This window comes from Adiantum capillus-veneris, chromosome 29 (genome assembly GCF_014529385.1).
Source record: "Adiantum capillus-veneris isolate H3 chromosome 29, ASM1452938v2, whole genome shotgun sequence".
NCBI lineage: Eukaryota > Viridiplantae > Streptophyta > Polypodiopsida > Polypodiales > Pteridaceae > Adiantum > Adiantum capillus-veneris.
The window spans coordinates 111312424-111328928 of record NC_140959.1 but is presented as its reverse complement, the minus strand read 5'-3'; the positions used below and the strand labels follow the sequence as shown (position 1 = coordinate 111328928).

Genomic DNA, 16505 nt, shown 5'->3' with positions numbered 1-16505 from the left:
AGGGGTTTTGTCCACTACATGCAGTATCATGTAGACGTGGGTGTGTAGATTTCTTGTACCCACAAATATAGGTATTGACCAATAAAGACGAGATTATAACCCGGTGTTTCTGATCTCCGTGCACCTCTAGATCGAGGTGTACGGGGATTGGACATGACTAGAGAATGTGAGGTAAAGAGAGAGAGAGAGAGAGAGAGAGAGAGAGAGAGAGAGAGAGAGAGAGATAAGACGAAGAATGCCAATAGAATATTAAATTTTTTGTCCAGGTTATAAGTTTTTTATCCTCATTATGAGTAGCGACGAGGATGTGGGACCGTCCAACCGAAACACCTATCTCTCAACGAGGGTCTTATGTCCTTGTAATCAATGCAAGCATGCTGTGCGACGGACAAGACGTGTTTCTTTGCAGCACGTTCGCGAATTTGGCGAGTTCGATCCATCTATTATAGATCGAGTTGTTGCCAATTATAACTCGTCGGACTCTGACGCTGGCCAACAAGCAGCAATCTTGCAACCCAATAGACGTGTTCGCAGGCGCTTTGGTCAAGCAGCATATGTGAGGCCACAAGATGTAGCCTCTGACAGCTTAGGCCTGGCTATGGATGGCGTAAATCCATTTGGTCAAAGATCAACATCTTACAGTGTATGGCCCATTGTCATCGTCAACTACAACATTCCCCCATGGTTGACTACGAAGAAGGGGCACCTATGGCTAAGCTTGATTGTGACAGATGATATAAAGTGGGGAATATGGATGTGTATCTTCGTCCACTATTGGAAGAGCTACAACAATTGTGGATTGGCATAGAGGTGGTGGATATGAGCCGACACACAGGACGACGGAATGCTTTGATCAGAGGCATTCTAATGTGGACCATGCATGACTATCCCGGGCTAACCGAATGCTCAGGTGATCTATTGACACTCCTCACTCAGACACTGTAAATCTTGTTTTTTCCCATAGTTGATCTATTATCATGTGTATACATGCTGGGCTTCAAACAAGCGGATACAAAGCATGTGTCACATGTGGACCTAGACTGAATGCACGTAGGGCACCCTCACTGAAGAAGCAAATCTACGAAGGTCATCAAGCGTATCTTCCAGAGAATCATGTGTTACGCGATGGCTTTTTGGGAAGAGAGCCACCAAGGATGTCTGCACAAGCATGGTTAGAGCAGAAGGAGATGTGCGATGACGGATTGCCTCCAGGGATGAAGAGACTATCTCTATGGTACGAGTTACCATACTGGCACCGACTCATGATCAATCACTTGCTCGATCCAATGCACATATTCAAGAATGTGGGTAATCTACTATGGGACCATCTGACCGGCAAGAAAGATACTTTGGGAGCCAGAGTTGACCTTAGAAATGTGGATCGTATGGAGCAATATTGGCCGCAAACAGCGTCTGATGGATCGATAAAACTCCCTAAAGCACCATGGATTTTCACAGGAGCCCAAGAACGCAAAGTAAAAGAGACCATTCGATCTTTGGGGACCCCCACTGGCGTAATGCACTCGCTCCGAACGTGTTTTACTAAAGAAGGAAAGCTTACCGGTTTGAAGTCACACGATTGGCATAAAATGTGTCAGGTACGTTCATAGTGGACTTTAATATCATTGCATAAAATGTGGACTTTAATATCATTGTTGCACATACTTTACAGTTTATTTTACCGGTTGCCATTGAGGGATGTTTGTCTCTCGACATCCGTAACACAATCTACAAACTTGCAAAGCTGGTGCAATGGATCTCACAAAAGGAGATCAACGTAGACTCCATACCATTCGCCAAACTAAATGCTGCGGAGCTTGTGTGCATGTTTGAGAAACATTTTCCTACTACAATGCTAACCATTCAGGTGCATCTTCTTGTTCACATAGTTGATGAGGTAAAAATAGCTGGCAAAGTTCATTCCAGATGGATGTTCTTCTTAGAGCGTTTCATGAAAACGCTTAAGGGATATGTGCATCAAAAGGCACATCCGGCGGGGAGCATGGCAGAAGGTTGGTTGGTATCAGAGTCCCTAGTGTACATTGGAGAGTGGCTAGACGGATTTGATAAATCCCGGGATACGCTATGGCGAACCATAGATGATGAGCGCATATCTGGGATTGTCATGTGCAATCTCGGTGTTGAGAAGAAGATGACGGAAGATCTAGAGGCTAAAATCAACCGATTTTGCATGCTTCACAATCCAGTGATGCAAAAGTGGATTTCACAATATGAGGATGCAAAGCAAGAGCGACAAAGGGCACGAATCGAGTGGAGACGGGGAAGACGACCACCGATGTACTATCCAGCGGTTCTGGAGAGCCTACCAACCTTCATGAGCTTAAGATGGTTGCACAACCAATTGAAAAGCGCACAACAATGCGGTGACGAAGTGACTGAGGAAGAGTGGGAGTACTCTCGGGGTTGCGCGACCAAGCTAAGTTTGCAATGTACGACTAGCAAGTGACTTTATTTATAAACGTTTGAACGGCCACTCATAATCTTTGTTCGTTGTAGTATAAGTCATACACAGCAGCATGGTGTAAAGGTCGACATTTTAGGGTGGAACAAATCGACAAAAAGCGTTTTACTCAAGATTGTGGAATCATGGCAAAATTTGAACACTCTAGTCGACGACGTTCCTCTGATGCAGATCCTGTGGTGGCGGAACTCACTTACTTCGGCACGCTGCAAGAGATTTTGAGGATCGATTACAGAGGATTTTTTGTCGACTTGTTCGACATGCAATGGTTCAAGATAATCATGGAGGGTCCCAACGCTACTGTGCGTAGAGGAGAGTCTGGTTTTCTTGAGGTGGATTCTACTAAGAAATGGACTGACCTAAGAGACACTTTCGTACTACCCGAGCATTGTGAACAAGTAAGTATGTAAATAGTTAACATCCCCCTTTTACAAGTTATGTGCTTGAAAGCTCTCATGTAAGTTATGTGGCTCTGGCAGGTAATATTTCATCCTACAAAGTCTACATCAAACTGGTGGTACGTCATAGAGGTAGCCCCTCGTAGTGCAAGGACGTATGAAGGCTACCATGTGCCAATCACAACGGCATCAATGGAGGAGATCAGAGAAGATGCTCAATCAGAAGCCGCTGCGGTGGTGCCAGACGAGCATCAAGATGCTACTACTCTATATGGGGTGCATGCAGAGGAGCTACAAAATGAACCTCCCCTTCTTTGCCCGCCCCCACACCAGCCACAGCATCGCCATCTACGCCAGGTTTTGCACGGCTGACTGTTTCTAGAAGCTACACACCTCTACCTACTCCGCCAGGAGCCACCCCACTCGACACTCCTCGCTTCGGGGCCCAGACGCCGGTGGAGACACCTGACGTCCGTACCCCCATCGACACGCCTCTAGAGACCCCTGCCGGGACACCCAGGTTCACGCGCCACCGGCCAGAGGGCTTGTCTTAGTCCATCGACTTCAGCGGCGGCATTATCATGGATGATGACGGGAAGAAGGTGATCTCGCGCATGCGTGGTCTTTGCTCTCAGCTGTTTAGACACTACATACTAAACAAATGGAGTGAAGTACCAAGTGATATAAAAAACAGAGTCATCAGCATACTTCATGATGAGTTTCCCGTTCCAACACGGGATCAGCGCTTCAATGAAGACCTGATGAAGATTCGAATGCGCGAATACTGCAAACACAAGCGTTCCGAAGTGCAAAAAGCAATCAAGAATGGGTGGAACAGGCCAGATTGGCTGGCCAAAGAAGATTGGAAGAATGCGAAGAAAGTAGCGCGCGAGAGTCCTGACAAGTGGAAGCAACAAAAGGATGCAGCCAGAGCGCAAGTAGAGGTAGGGAGCTCGCACCACTTGGGGAGCGGTGGATGGGCATCGTTTGAGGCCGATTTTGTAAGTGTTTTCACATTGCTCTTTATGTTCGATAGTTTAGGGTTTATGAGTTTTTTAATTCTAACATAATGAAATCTTTGTATGTTTTGACAGTGGTCGATGACAGGACGTGATCCCACACCGTACGAGCGCGAGTACGCAGGCAGGAAGGGCTTAAACGCCCTGATGGACATTCTCAGTTCTCGCAGCGGCATGGTTAGTATTAGGGTTTACTCTTTTTTATTTTTTGTATTGTTTTAGAAATGTCGTTATATGTTTATACTTACTGAAAGCTGTCTTATTGTCTTTTTTTGCAGAATCCGACAGATACGCCGCTTGGACACGATGAGACGTCTGACTAGACGACGTTAGTTTAGCCGTAGCTAGATAGCATTAGTTTAGGGTTTCTCATAGCTTATGTATCATGAGACGGATTTTATACGTCTTTTTGAACAATGTATATTATTACATTTGTCACCGCAGTTCCTTTTGCCAATCAATTCTTTATGCCTATGATGTTGTACAATTGTCATTATTACATTTGCCAATCAATTCATTTTGCCTATGATGTGTACAATTGTCAATTTTGCAAACAATGCGTCTTGTGGGTGACTATTTTGGGTCTATTATCTACCCTTGCACTTTTTTTAAAAAGTGAATCAAGTAAAATATGGTTGATGGGTGGCAGGGCATTCAATGCCCTGCCACCAAAAAAAAATTCTCTCGGGCGTCGCTATTTATGGCTCTGTAGCGTCGCTATGAGCGTCGCTATAGTCTTCTGTGTAAACGTCGCTATAACCGTCGCTATGAGCGTCTCTATATAGCGACGCTTACAGCGACGCATATAGCGACGCTCTCGTAGCGACGGTTTTAGCGATGCCGGGGGTTATAAAAACCCAGTGTATTTCCGTCGCTAACAGCGTCACAAGAGCACACAACCTGTTGTAGTGTTTGCAGGTTCCATGCAGAACAAACACAGCGACTTTGCCATTGCACCCATTCCACAATTATACATGCACTTTAATATTTTGAGGTCACCTGCAAGATGCCACTGAACTTTAAAGTTTCCTCTTCCATCTAGACGTAGTACCTCTCCCTGGTTAGTCTGTCGATCAATCACCTCCGGAATATTAGTTCGATAGAACACCCAATATAGAATCTCATGATCTTCTTTCTTTACCTGCAACACAAAATAAATGAGACTTAAGTAGATGTGAACATTTGAGCTTACCTGAGAATCTCTCTTACCTCAAACGCACCAAGCCACCATATGTTAGATTCTGATTGAACACTAAAATACAAAGGATCATCACTGGGACACTTTGAGAGGGCTCTATTCATTAAAGTAATAGTAACACTCTCTAGCTTTTTCTCTTTAACAAGCTCACACTCATCCAGTTTTAACACAAAATGTAATACCCCTCGTGACTCTTCAAATGTGATGTTGTAAATGTTTTCGCATTGCTCTTTAGGTTTGATAGTTTAGGGTTTAGGGGTTTCTAAATTTTAACATAATGGATTCTTTATATGTTTTGACAGTGTAGTCGATGACTGGAAGTGACCCCACACCGTACGAGCACAAGTACGTAGGCAAGAAGGTCTTAAACGCCCTGATGGACATTCTGAGTTCTCACGGCCGCATGGTTAGTATTAGGGTTTACTCTTTTTTATTTGTTGTATTGTTTTGTAGATTATCTGTTTATACTTACAAAAAGCTGTCTTTTTTTTTTTCAAAATCCGACAGATACACCGCACGATAAGATGTCTGATTAGACGACATAAGTCTAGTCGTAGCTAGATAGCTTTAGTTTCCTTTTGTCATAGCACATGTATCATGAGATGACGTGTATACGTCTTTTTGTAACTATTGGAAAACCATGTATACGACATAAGTCTAGTCGTAGCTAGATAGCTTTAGTTTCCTTTTGTCATAGCACATGTATCATGAGATGACGTGTATACGTCTTTTTGTAACTATTGGAAAACCATGTATATTTTCTCAATAATGACAATGGTGTTGTAACTATTACATTTGCAAAGTTTAACAATCAAGTGATTTTGCCTATGATGTGTACAATTGTCATTGATTTACTTTCATCAATTTACTTTTGTCATTTTGTATCTTTATTTTGCAAACAATACTATGGATGATGGAGTTAATGGTTATATTTTCTTGTGGGTGACTACTTTGGGTCTATACCTAAGCTTGCACTTTCTTTCAAAGGTGAATCTGGGCTTATCTTAGATTCATTTAGGTTTACTCTATTATTGAAACATTGCCAATAAATTTTTTTACTCTCAGGCATTGCTATAAGCATTGCTAGATAAGGCTCTGCAGCGTCGCTATGAACGTCGCTATAGGTACCCTGTAAGTGTCGCTATGGTCATTGCTATATGCATCGCTATATAGCGACGGTCATAGCGACAAATATAGTGACACTTATAGCAACGCTCATAGCGACGTTTCCATATCGACGGTCTTAGCAACTTCGGGGAGTATAAAAACCCAAGTATTTCCGTCGCTAAAAACGTCACAACTGCACACAGCCTCTTGTAGTGTCATAATGAAAAACAATGAACAAAACAAAAGAAACGGATTGTTGAAGAAGCAGTAAAAAAAAGATAAAGAGCGAATGTCTAAATGAAGGCTTCTATGACAACAACAAAAACATGGGAGACCATTGCAGATCAGTGTTATTTCCATAAAAGAATTCAGAGAAGATAGAGTGGATCTACTGATCAAGGTCAAGATTGGCAACAATCAGGCATAAAATATCGCTCTACTTGATACAAGAGCCCAAGGAAATGTCATTTCACTCAGCTTTATACACAACTTGGTCAAGACATAGAGCTCCAAATGACACAACGTGAGATCCAAAGCTATACTGACCACCAGACCAAAACATTAGGGTTAGTAACCTTATTTGTTCAAATCAATCAATATGTCTATCCTCACATTTCTTATGTGGTAGACGATCATCCAAACAAACACAACCTATTGTTGGGATAGCCATGGCAAAGAAAGTTCAGATAGATTGGCAGCTCGATCTTGTACAAGTTCAGACTAAAATGGAGAGTCAAAAGGTTCCATTAACTAAAGTAACGAAAACATTCTCATCAATGGAATACAGAATTGACAAGAGAAAATAATCCCTGTCTACAGGAAGCATGCAACGGATTTCCAAAGAGTCGCTACAAAAATCAGCACTCCAATTAAAGATGATATCAGCCTCATCCACATCAAAAATGACAAGAAATCTGACAAGACAAACACAAAACAAAAGAGAAAGATGGATACCCAAGCACCAGCTCTGCACAAAATAGGTTTGGGTCAGGAAATATGAGATATATGCAAAAGAAACACTCCCATCCCATGAGCTAGCATAGACTCCAGTACCGTCTCACACACCCATACAGATCACTCATTCATGTATCACAAATGTATGGGTCCAAAACAGTTATTTTAAGTGATTAACTCTCTATAGAAAATGACATGCCACCTGTGAGCGGAGAGTCTTCGAAACCCTCTATTTACAACTCATGTGAAGTAAAAATGACCCCCCTTTCTACAATTATACGACATGTAGGAACTAAAATTATTATGCCCCTAACTTATCCATAAGATTTGGTATAGTTTATCACCTTCAAGTTTAAAAAACAAAACTTGATGCCATACAAGGTACATTTTTAAAGTCAATATCTTGATCGTATTGGCTTGTATTCTCTTGATAGGGGCATGTAATTGGGTAACCACATGTAGTTCAATGTCAACAATAGCTAGCTTATTTACTATTAAAAAACCCTTATTTGTATGTCTTTATTTATGTTATCAATGTCTTCCACTACCCCCAAACACCCCTTATTTCCCCCTTGAAGAATTACCACCCCCCTCCCTTATGTTTTAGTAACGAAGGAGAAATTATTAGGGGTTACCCATAACTTATATGCTTATTTAAACTCCCAAACAACCCCCTTCCCTTGCACTTACGTGGTACGATACGTTTCTCATGGTGAAGCCCCTAGGGTTTAAGCACAAAAAACATAGGCGCTTATTTGGATTTCTAAGTGTAGCATGTTGAAAATCTCTAAGAGGTTAAACCAACGGACCAAGCACCATGCACTTAGCAAATCAACAATCAACCAAGTCAACAAAGCAAGTTTGTGTAGCCAAAGAGTTATGTCATGCACAAATAAATCAACCTTGGATATGGATCCCCAATAAATGCTAAGTAATGCCCATAAGTATGTAAAGGGGGATCAAGTCATGCTAGGGCCAAAAGTAATCCCATATTCTGGTATATACTCCATACATGAAGTCCTTTCGTATTCTGTTTCTAATTATATGGTAAACTTTGGTCAAAATTTGAGAAAAAGCACAAACAAAAGACCAATAATTAGCCTAAACAATTTGTATGTAGCAAGAAAGCTTATTTTTTAGTCAAGAATAATTTACTAGATTTGGGATCATTTTTGGCTTGATTTTATCGGTGGTTTGAGCCTTACCAGGATTTGTGGGCATTCTATGTGGTATAGGAAGGCTATAGGGATTGACGACATGTCAAACGGAGTCCAACTCAATAAGATGTTGAAGATTGAAAATAGCGAGAGTTGCTTGATGAGCTTTGTGTCTTGAATGTTGTGCTGGGCAAAGCATTGGTCGACATATTGGAGAACCACGTTGTGCTAGGCAATGCCATGGCCGGCATGTAAACAAAATGTGGAGGGCAAAGGCTACCCAATGTCGCCACAAAATGGCTACCCAATGGGGGGGTTAAAGCTTTAACATGAACAAAGAGAAGAAAAGATGGGGCATGGCGTGAGGCAGAGCACCGAGAGAGCATTTAAGCTCGCAACGGCCTGCACGAGGCTCGGACGAGCGCAAGCATGAAGTGAATTATGACTAGCAGGCTATGGCGCACCATTTTAGCATCATCGACATCAATCATGGGGAGAGTCGACATCCGAGCTGCCACGTCATCAAGAGACGCTGGCCGTGCTAACTACTAGTGCTAGTGCTAGTGGTAACAGGGGGGGGGGTTTGGCTATAAATAGAATTTCCAATTAGCATGCAAATGGGGAGGCTATAAAAAGAAGATAAGCTCATCATTTAAGAACTCTCTCAGATTTTTCATTCCTAAGTCAAAATATGTTGCTAAAAAGCTCTCTATCTCTCTCCCGTGTGCTCTCCCGTAGACCGAACCCACCATAGTTCGTTTTGTTGCCCTCTCAAGCTAGAAAATCTCTCTTCCCCAAATCTCACACGACCCTATGCTCTCCTATCTTCCTCTCACCGTCATAGCCGATCTCCCTTAGCTTTTTGCCCTCATAATTATAACCTTTAAGCTCTAATATACTCTTTTAGGGAGCTCAAGATCCATAGAAGTTGGATATACTAAGTTTTTTACTTGTCTCTCTCGCACACCCTCAAGCATGCAAATTAACCAGAATGGACAAATTAGAGGGTGGTGTTCATTGTGAAGAATATGAGCCGTGCAAATTAGCCATGTTAGATTCTTTCATCTAGCTGTTGACCTATAAGATCATAAACCAATCCTATATTTCCTTCCAAAAATGACATCCATAGTGTTTCTAAAATATAGAGTCTATGATACATAGTGATATATACTGCCATCCTTCTGTTGTCGGGGGATATGTGTTCGAAAGGTGAGCCGGGAAGGTGCGGGGCCTCTGGCTGTGAGAGATGTGAGAGAGAGATCAACAGACGCATATAGTATCAACAATCACCCTAATCATCAATAAACCTTCAGTAAAGCTTTGAGTACAACTTAATCATCAATAGCCAAGGCAGCTCGTTAACGACGCCGTCACTTGGATTAACTGTCCATTGTGAAGAATCCAAGTGACGGTGGTGCTGTGTTTTATACAAGATTCTTCACAATGGACACCATCCTCTTTGGACCAAAAGTCAACGATATTTGGGCGCGGTTCGTGAGCTACCACGCAATAGAACTCCATTAACCAAACCCTTCCCCTCCCACAGACTCCCGCCCTCCTACGCATGCAACCCTCCAAGCCCCCCAACCCGTGACCCTCGACAGCCACCTGGGAGCCACTCTTTTGCAATCCTCGTGCAACATCCGACAATTTGCCAGCATGACCTTGGTAGCTCCACCTCACCACATTTTTACCAACGTGGCCCTCCCTGCCCGCTCTAGAGCTCCACGCAAGCGTTCGGTCCATATTTAATTTTTTGCTTGCGTGGACGGCGTAGATCGCGCCCAACTTTCCCTCCCTTGATATTGCTGTTAGGGCTTCTTTTGTAGAGGCACCACGTCACAATATAAATCATATAAAACTTTAACAATTATATTAAAAGGAAAATTTGAGTTTTAAAAAAGAGAGTTGCATGTCATGAAGAGCGGACTTTTCCAAATTGAGAGCAGAGGCCGCGTATCGACACTGCGCACGGCATGCGCACGGCATGCTTGATCCATAGAAGTTGGATATACTAAGTTTTTTACTTGTCTCTCTCGCACACCCTCAAGCTCCCAGATCTCCCTCACATTCAGCTTCAAGGAGAGTAAGCAGGGAAAGAGGATCTGAAGGGAGCATTCAGGAGGTTCTTAAGGGCATTAACATCATTTAGGGAGCATATTAAAAGAAGAGAGAAGGTAAAAGAAGGGCATAACCTCGTTTTTATTCTCTCTCAACATTGGAAGGACATAAAGAAGGTAGCAAGAGGAGAGTTTTTTGGTAATTAAGGCAGAGTGAAGAGCAGCAAAGGAGAACAGAGGGAGCAATTGCGCTCGTTATCATCGTCAACGCTCTTTTTCTCAGTTAACTCAATCTCAATCATCATCACCATCAACTTAAAATTTGTTAATCTTATTGTTAAGTCATGGTGCCGTTAACAGCCCGCTTAATCTTTGTAAGGAGCTTAAAATCGTTAGTTTTAAGTTAATCCAAATGACGGCATGCAAATTAACCAGAATGGACAAAGCGGGTGGTGTCCATTGTGAAGAATATGAGCCGTGCAAATTAGCCATGTTAGATTCTTTCATCCAGCTGTTGACCTATAAGATCATAAACCAATCCTATATTTCCTTCCAAAAATGACATCCATAGTGTTTCTAAAATATAGAGTCTATGATACATAGTGATATATACTGCCATCCTTCTGTTGTCGGGGGATATGTGTTCAAAAGGTGAGCCGGGAAGGTGCGGGGCCTCTGGCTGTGAGAGATGTGTGAGAGAGAGATCAACAGACGCATATAGAATCAACAATCATGTATCCTAATCATCAATAAACCTTCAGTAAAACTTTGAGTACAACTTAATCATCAATAGCCAAGGCAGGTCGTTAACGACGCCGTCACTTGGATTAACTGTCCATTGTGAAGAATCCAAGTGACGATGGTGCCGTGTTTTATACAAGATTCTTCACAATGGACACCATCCTCTTTGGACCAAAAGTCAACGATATTTGGGCGTGGTTCGTGAGCTAGCACGCAATAGAACTCCATTAACCAAACCCTTCCCCTCCCACAGACTCCCGCCCTCCTAAGCATGCAACCCTCCAAGCCCCCCAACCCGTGACCCTCGACAGCCCCTCACCCAAGGAAAATTTGAGTTTTAAAAAAGAGAGTTGCATGTCATGAAGAGCGGACTTTTCCAAATTGAGAGCAGAGGCCGCGTATCGACACTGCGCACGGCATGCTGTTTCCAAACTCATCTTCCAGCTGCGTGCTACTATAAAAGGCGACCACTGCACTCCTGCTTTCATGCGTATAGCTAGCAGAGTGAAGCTGTGCCCACTAGATCAGTTGTAGCTATGGCGCGCGCAGGGAATCTAGTGCTTAGTCTTCTTCTGCTCCTTGGTCTCTTGACCACCTCCTTTGCCTCTTGCGAGGTTAGTCGTGGTGGCAGGGAGATGGAGCCTCGTGAGCGCGAGGAAGAGGAAAGGGGAAGACGTCGTCATCGTGGCCGCGAGGAGAAAGAAGAGCGTGGCTATCCTCAAATCGAGCTCGGCCGGCCTCGCGAACAGCTTCAGTCAGAGGGGGGACGTCTTCGTGTTTGGAGTGAAGAGATCGATGCCATTCGCAATGCCCATGTGGGCATAGCGGAGCTTGAGCTGGAAGAGAATGGGTTGCTGGTGCCGCAGTATTCGGATGCAGACAAGATTGCTTATGTTTTGCAAGGTCCTTTTTTATATCACCTTTGTAGTTTGTGATTAATGGTCTCTCTTGCTTAGCTCTTGCGGAATGGTAATTGTAATTTGCGGTGCAGGGTCCGGTAAAATGGGCGCTGTCATCCCTGGTGCTGAGAGCGAGTATCGGCGAACTTACATTCGGAAAGTGCAGCGGGGGGATGTCGTTGCCCTGCCCAAGGGAACCGTTTACTGGTGGTATAATGATGGCAATGAGCGTCACCGCGTTCTATGCGCAGGCGATACCAGCTACGGAGCCAATCCAGGGCGCTTTCATGTAATTAGCAAGCCCCGTGCGAGCACTTAGGCATTAGCCAGTGCTATATGAGATCTGGATATTGTGAATGAATTATAACATGATTAGTTATTTACTGCTGGTAAAAGTGGAATCAATGAAAAAGTGCTGTTAAATGATAAGAGTGGACTTTTGTATGCAGCAATTTGGACTTGCTGGTAGCAAGCAGGCCAGGTTTGGATCTGTGCTTCATGGATTCAGCAAAGACACTCTCGCCACCGCATGGGGCGTCGACGAGCAAACGATCCAGTCTCTCCTTGAGCGCCAAAATGAAGCAGGCATTGTGAAAGCGAAGCAAAAGATCCACTTCCCACAGATACCTGAGAGGCGCAGCCGGAGAGAGGAAGAGGACGAGAGAAACACCTTGAAGGAAACTTCAGGCCCTTTCCACTTCGAGGAGCTTAAGTACAGCATAAGGGATGAATTTCCGGACTTCTACGTAAAAAATGGTGGAGCTCTCAATAGGGTCAATTGCCATAAGCTGCCTGCTTTGCATCAGATTGGATTTAGCGCGGTCAAGGTTTCCTTGGAGAAGGTAATTATTAAATAGCTTTTAAGTTTTGTTTTAATTACAAAGCGATTAGATACTTAAAAAGGATTAAGACGGTGATTAATAAAGAATTGACAGTCTAATGTTGAATTCTGGCTTCCATCAGAATGCAATGATGGCGCCTTCGTTCGTGCGCAATGGGCACCAAATTTTCTACTTCATTCGAGGGAACGGGCGAGTGCAAGTGGCGAGCGGAGACGGGGAGAATGTGTTCGATCAAGAAGTGCGCGAGGGCACTGTGCTAGTTATTCCTCAGTTCTTCCCTTCAGTGAAAATTGCAGGGGACCAAGGACTGGAATGGATCGAGCTAGTTACATCATCAAGGTTTGTTTTGAACATTGCTGACATCATGTCCATGTAGTCGTGGCCATCATGTTGTTGCACAGTGTTCAATGATAATGCATGCATTTACTTAGTGCATCCAGCTTGATATCCTGAATGTTTTTGCAGCCCTCGCACCACCTTCCTGGCAGGCAAGAACTCAGTCTATCGTGGTATCCCCAAGCAAGTCACCGCTGCCGCCTTCAATGTGGATGAAGAGCAGCTCAGAGAACTTGGCAGGGATGAGGAGGTCTTCTTCCCCCCCTCCAAAAGAGGTGGACGGGGTGGCCGGGGCAATGGGAGATACAAAAGCGTAAGCAAAAAGGAGAGCGAAGAGCAGCAGAAACGACGTGAAGATGAAGAGCGGAGGAGACGGCCGGAGGAGGAAGAGGAGAGGCGCAGGCGTGAAGAAGAGCGCAGGAGGGAGGAGGAGGAGCAGAGGCGGAGGCGCGAGGAGGAAGAGAGAAGGAAGCATCAACGTGAGCTGCCAGCTTGGGCCCTGGCTTCTCTTGAGGTGCTATGAAGAATGTAGACAGCAGTAGTCGGGTGTCATGTGTGTCGATGTCGATAAATAAGAGCTGCAACAGGAGCTTACCTTCCGGCCTTCCGGCCACTTTTTGCTTGTATTTCATGCTCGCGGCGCAGCAAAGCAAATACATAAAATAAGAGAATTCATTGACAGTTTTGCAAGCCTGCGTCTCAATTTAGTGTTTTTTGTACCATAAATGTTTGATGCACAGGGTTTCACTTCCAATATATGTTTTTTGTGCTGCTGACCAGACTTTACTTTTTAAGGAGTAATTTTTTCTAATTGGTTGTCAATTGGTTGACCTCTTGTCTCTCATCTCACCCCCAAGGCTACTACCAGTAGGAGCCATTGGGCCTTTGACTATTGTCTTTGGTCGATGCAATACGAGTCGGGAGTATGCCACATCTTAAATCCATCGTACTTTGGCTAGCTACCATTTTTTAGTAGAAAAGTTTCTAGCTAGCAACAAAGGGCCTTCAAGCCTTAAAAGGGTACATAAATGCTTTTACTCAGAACTTAGCTCCCCGAGTCAGCTCCCCGAGTCAGGTTTTCAAACTTAGCTCCCCGAGTCAGGTTTTCAGACTCTTTCTAGGAGCCTCCCCTTTCTAGGAGCCTCCCCTGGCATTAATATTATTGTGACCAAAATAGCGACCTTAAAAAGACTGTGGAATGGTAGGATGGAAGTTTCTGACATGCTCGGGTACCTTCCTCATCACACAGTGTAATTATAGAGCCCGAGAGCTCAAGTATTGTGCCAAATATCGACGGGGCTCTAGTGACTATTGTACCATCATGATATATAGCCCCACTCGTTAGCCAAGCTTTATATTGCTTCTGTGCATGTGTGCTTGAGTATGTGTTTTGCATTTTGTAGTGTCCCAGCTTATCACGATGGTGTTTATTGGTGTTGGTGTGGGCAAGGCAGAGGTGGGACGTTGGAGGAGCAGTAGATGCACATATGGCCACAATGGTTTTTGATTATCTGTAGCATGTTTAGGACCCAGAGGATGGTAATGGGTACAAAGACGGCATGGCCGCACTAAATAAGCCGGAGCGAGCACAGGCCGTGGTGCAAGCAAGCATCATGGAAGAGCATGCAGGATCTCATGATTGAATACATATTTTTTGTTGAAAGGTTGCATCCACAAATTAGGAGACCTGCAAAGACAATTACCTTGCAAGATGGCACATTTATCTATCTGGAGGTTTCAGCCTGCATTTTATCCATTGCCTGCTATCAATATCTCTTATATCCATTCTTGACTTCCCAATCCATTCTTGACTTCCCAATCCAGACTCCAAAAGACTAATGGGTGACTTGATGGACTACTCGACGAACGAGAGGTAGCACAAGTTTTTTTTTTTTGGTTGAAAAGGTGGAAAGTTAAATTAAGAAAATAAAAGGTACAAATTTCCCTCAAGAAGGGGGAGGGAAACCCCGGCTAAAAGTAAGGAGGGAGTCACACACATCCATAAAGGGGAACATTCATCATGGGTTATCTTCCTACCAAAGACAGGATGGACTCCAAGCATAAACTTTTGGCATCCATAAAGGGGAACATTCATCATGGGATATCTTTCCACCAAAGAAAGGATGGGACTCCAAGGATAAACTTTTGGAGTTTACATAACATTTGGCCATTAGAGAATACCATTGATATCCACATTTTTGCATTCCCCCCAGTAGGAGCTCTTTCCATGTAAAGGGAAGTGCATTTTCCTCCAAAGATCTCGCGGAGCAAGGCTCATTCTTTCGGTAGTGAAAAAAGAGGTGGATGATTGATTCAACCATGCAGATGCCTGATTTAATACCAAACCTAAGCCTATTTAGAGGCTATGGTGAAGGATGAGCTATGGAGAGTGTTTTGTTTGATAGCAGTAGTGAAGGGCCACACACATTGAAATCTGCGTCGTCACTGCCTAGCACTCCAATTTAGCCCCCACCTTGAGCTGAGCTTTACTTTTAGAGACTAGTTGACAACTGGAGATATATTTGCGCACAAGTTTTCATCAATGTAAAAGGAGCATTGTATGAGGTGATATCCGGAAGTTTTTGGTACTTTTGAATCTTGAAGCTTAGAAAATTAGCAAGCAAAAGAGAGTTGAAAATGGTTAGCAAGAATTTCTTTAAAAAGTAAAAAGTTGTCCCTTACACATGATGCTTCCAACATCTAATAAATACCCTTTTTGAAGATGATATGATCCCGATCCCTTCTAGAGATATCAGTCCCATCTGAGCTGACATGATGTCCATACAATAAGGAGTCTTCTAAGAATTCTCTAGAACACAAGGTCCAAAGATGGTTTCCATTTGTGTTTCAGAGAAAACTATGCATTCCATAAGCTGGAAATGAGGGTAGATCCTATAGGTTTGATTGGAGTAGGTGCAATAATGAGATCCATCGGGTGCAGCTCTTTCCAAGCTTTATACTTGCAGGGAGAACTTACTCACATTATTTTTAATTAGCGTTGCTTAATAATCATCATAGGTTGCAGCTCTTAAAATCCATTTAGCTGCCAATTTGGTCGCTTGAGCCTCCAAGTGAAGTATACCAAGTCCTCCATTACTTTTGGGTGAGGAAGAGATGTTCCAGGAAACTTTGGGGACTCTATTGGCAAAGTTACTGCCTCCCCACAAAAATATTATAGCAAGGCCTATTGCCTTATTCAAATCGCTTTTTGCAAGTTTCCAACAGGATATATAAAAAATTAGCAGAGTATAATGAATGTTGCGTAGACTGCCAACAAAAAATTTTCATCTTGGATTTCTCAAGAACCCAATT

The 16505-nt window shown here is 43.4% G+C and overlaps 1 protein-coding gene across 1 annotated transcript; it reads left to right on the top strand.

Moving 5' to 3' along the window:
• Nucleotides 1-11610: 11610 nt before the first annotated feature.
• On the top strand, nucleotides 11611-13883 carry LOC147419759 (11S globulin seed storage protein Ana o 2.0101-like). The gene is made up of 5 exons (XM_086505993.1): nucleotides 11611-12019; nucleotides 12108-12304; nucleotides 12465-12857; nucleotides 12979-13196; nucleotides 13323-13883. The coding sequence occupies exons 1-5, from the start codon at nucleotides 11653-11655 to the stop codon at nucleotides 13714-13716; spliced, it is 1569 nt and encodes a 522-aa protein (XP_086362119.1). The 5' UTR covers nucleotides 11611-11652; the 3' UTR covers nucleotides 13717-13883.
• Nucleotides 13884-16505: the final 2622 nt, after the last annotated feature.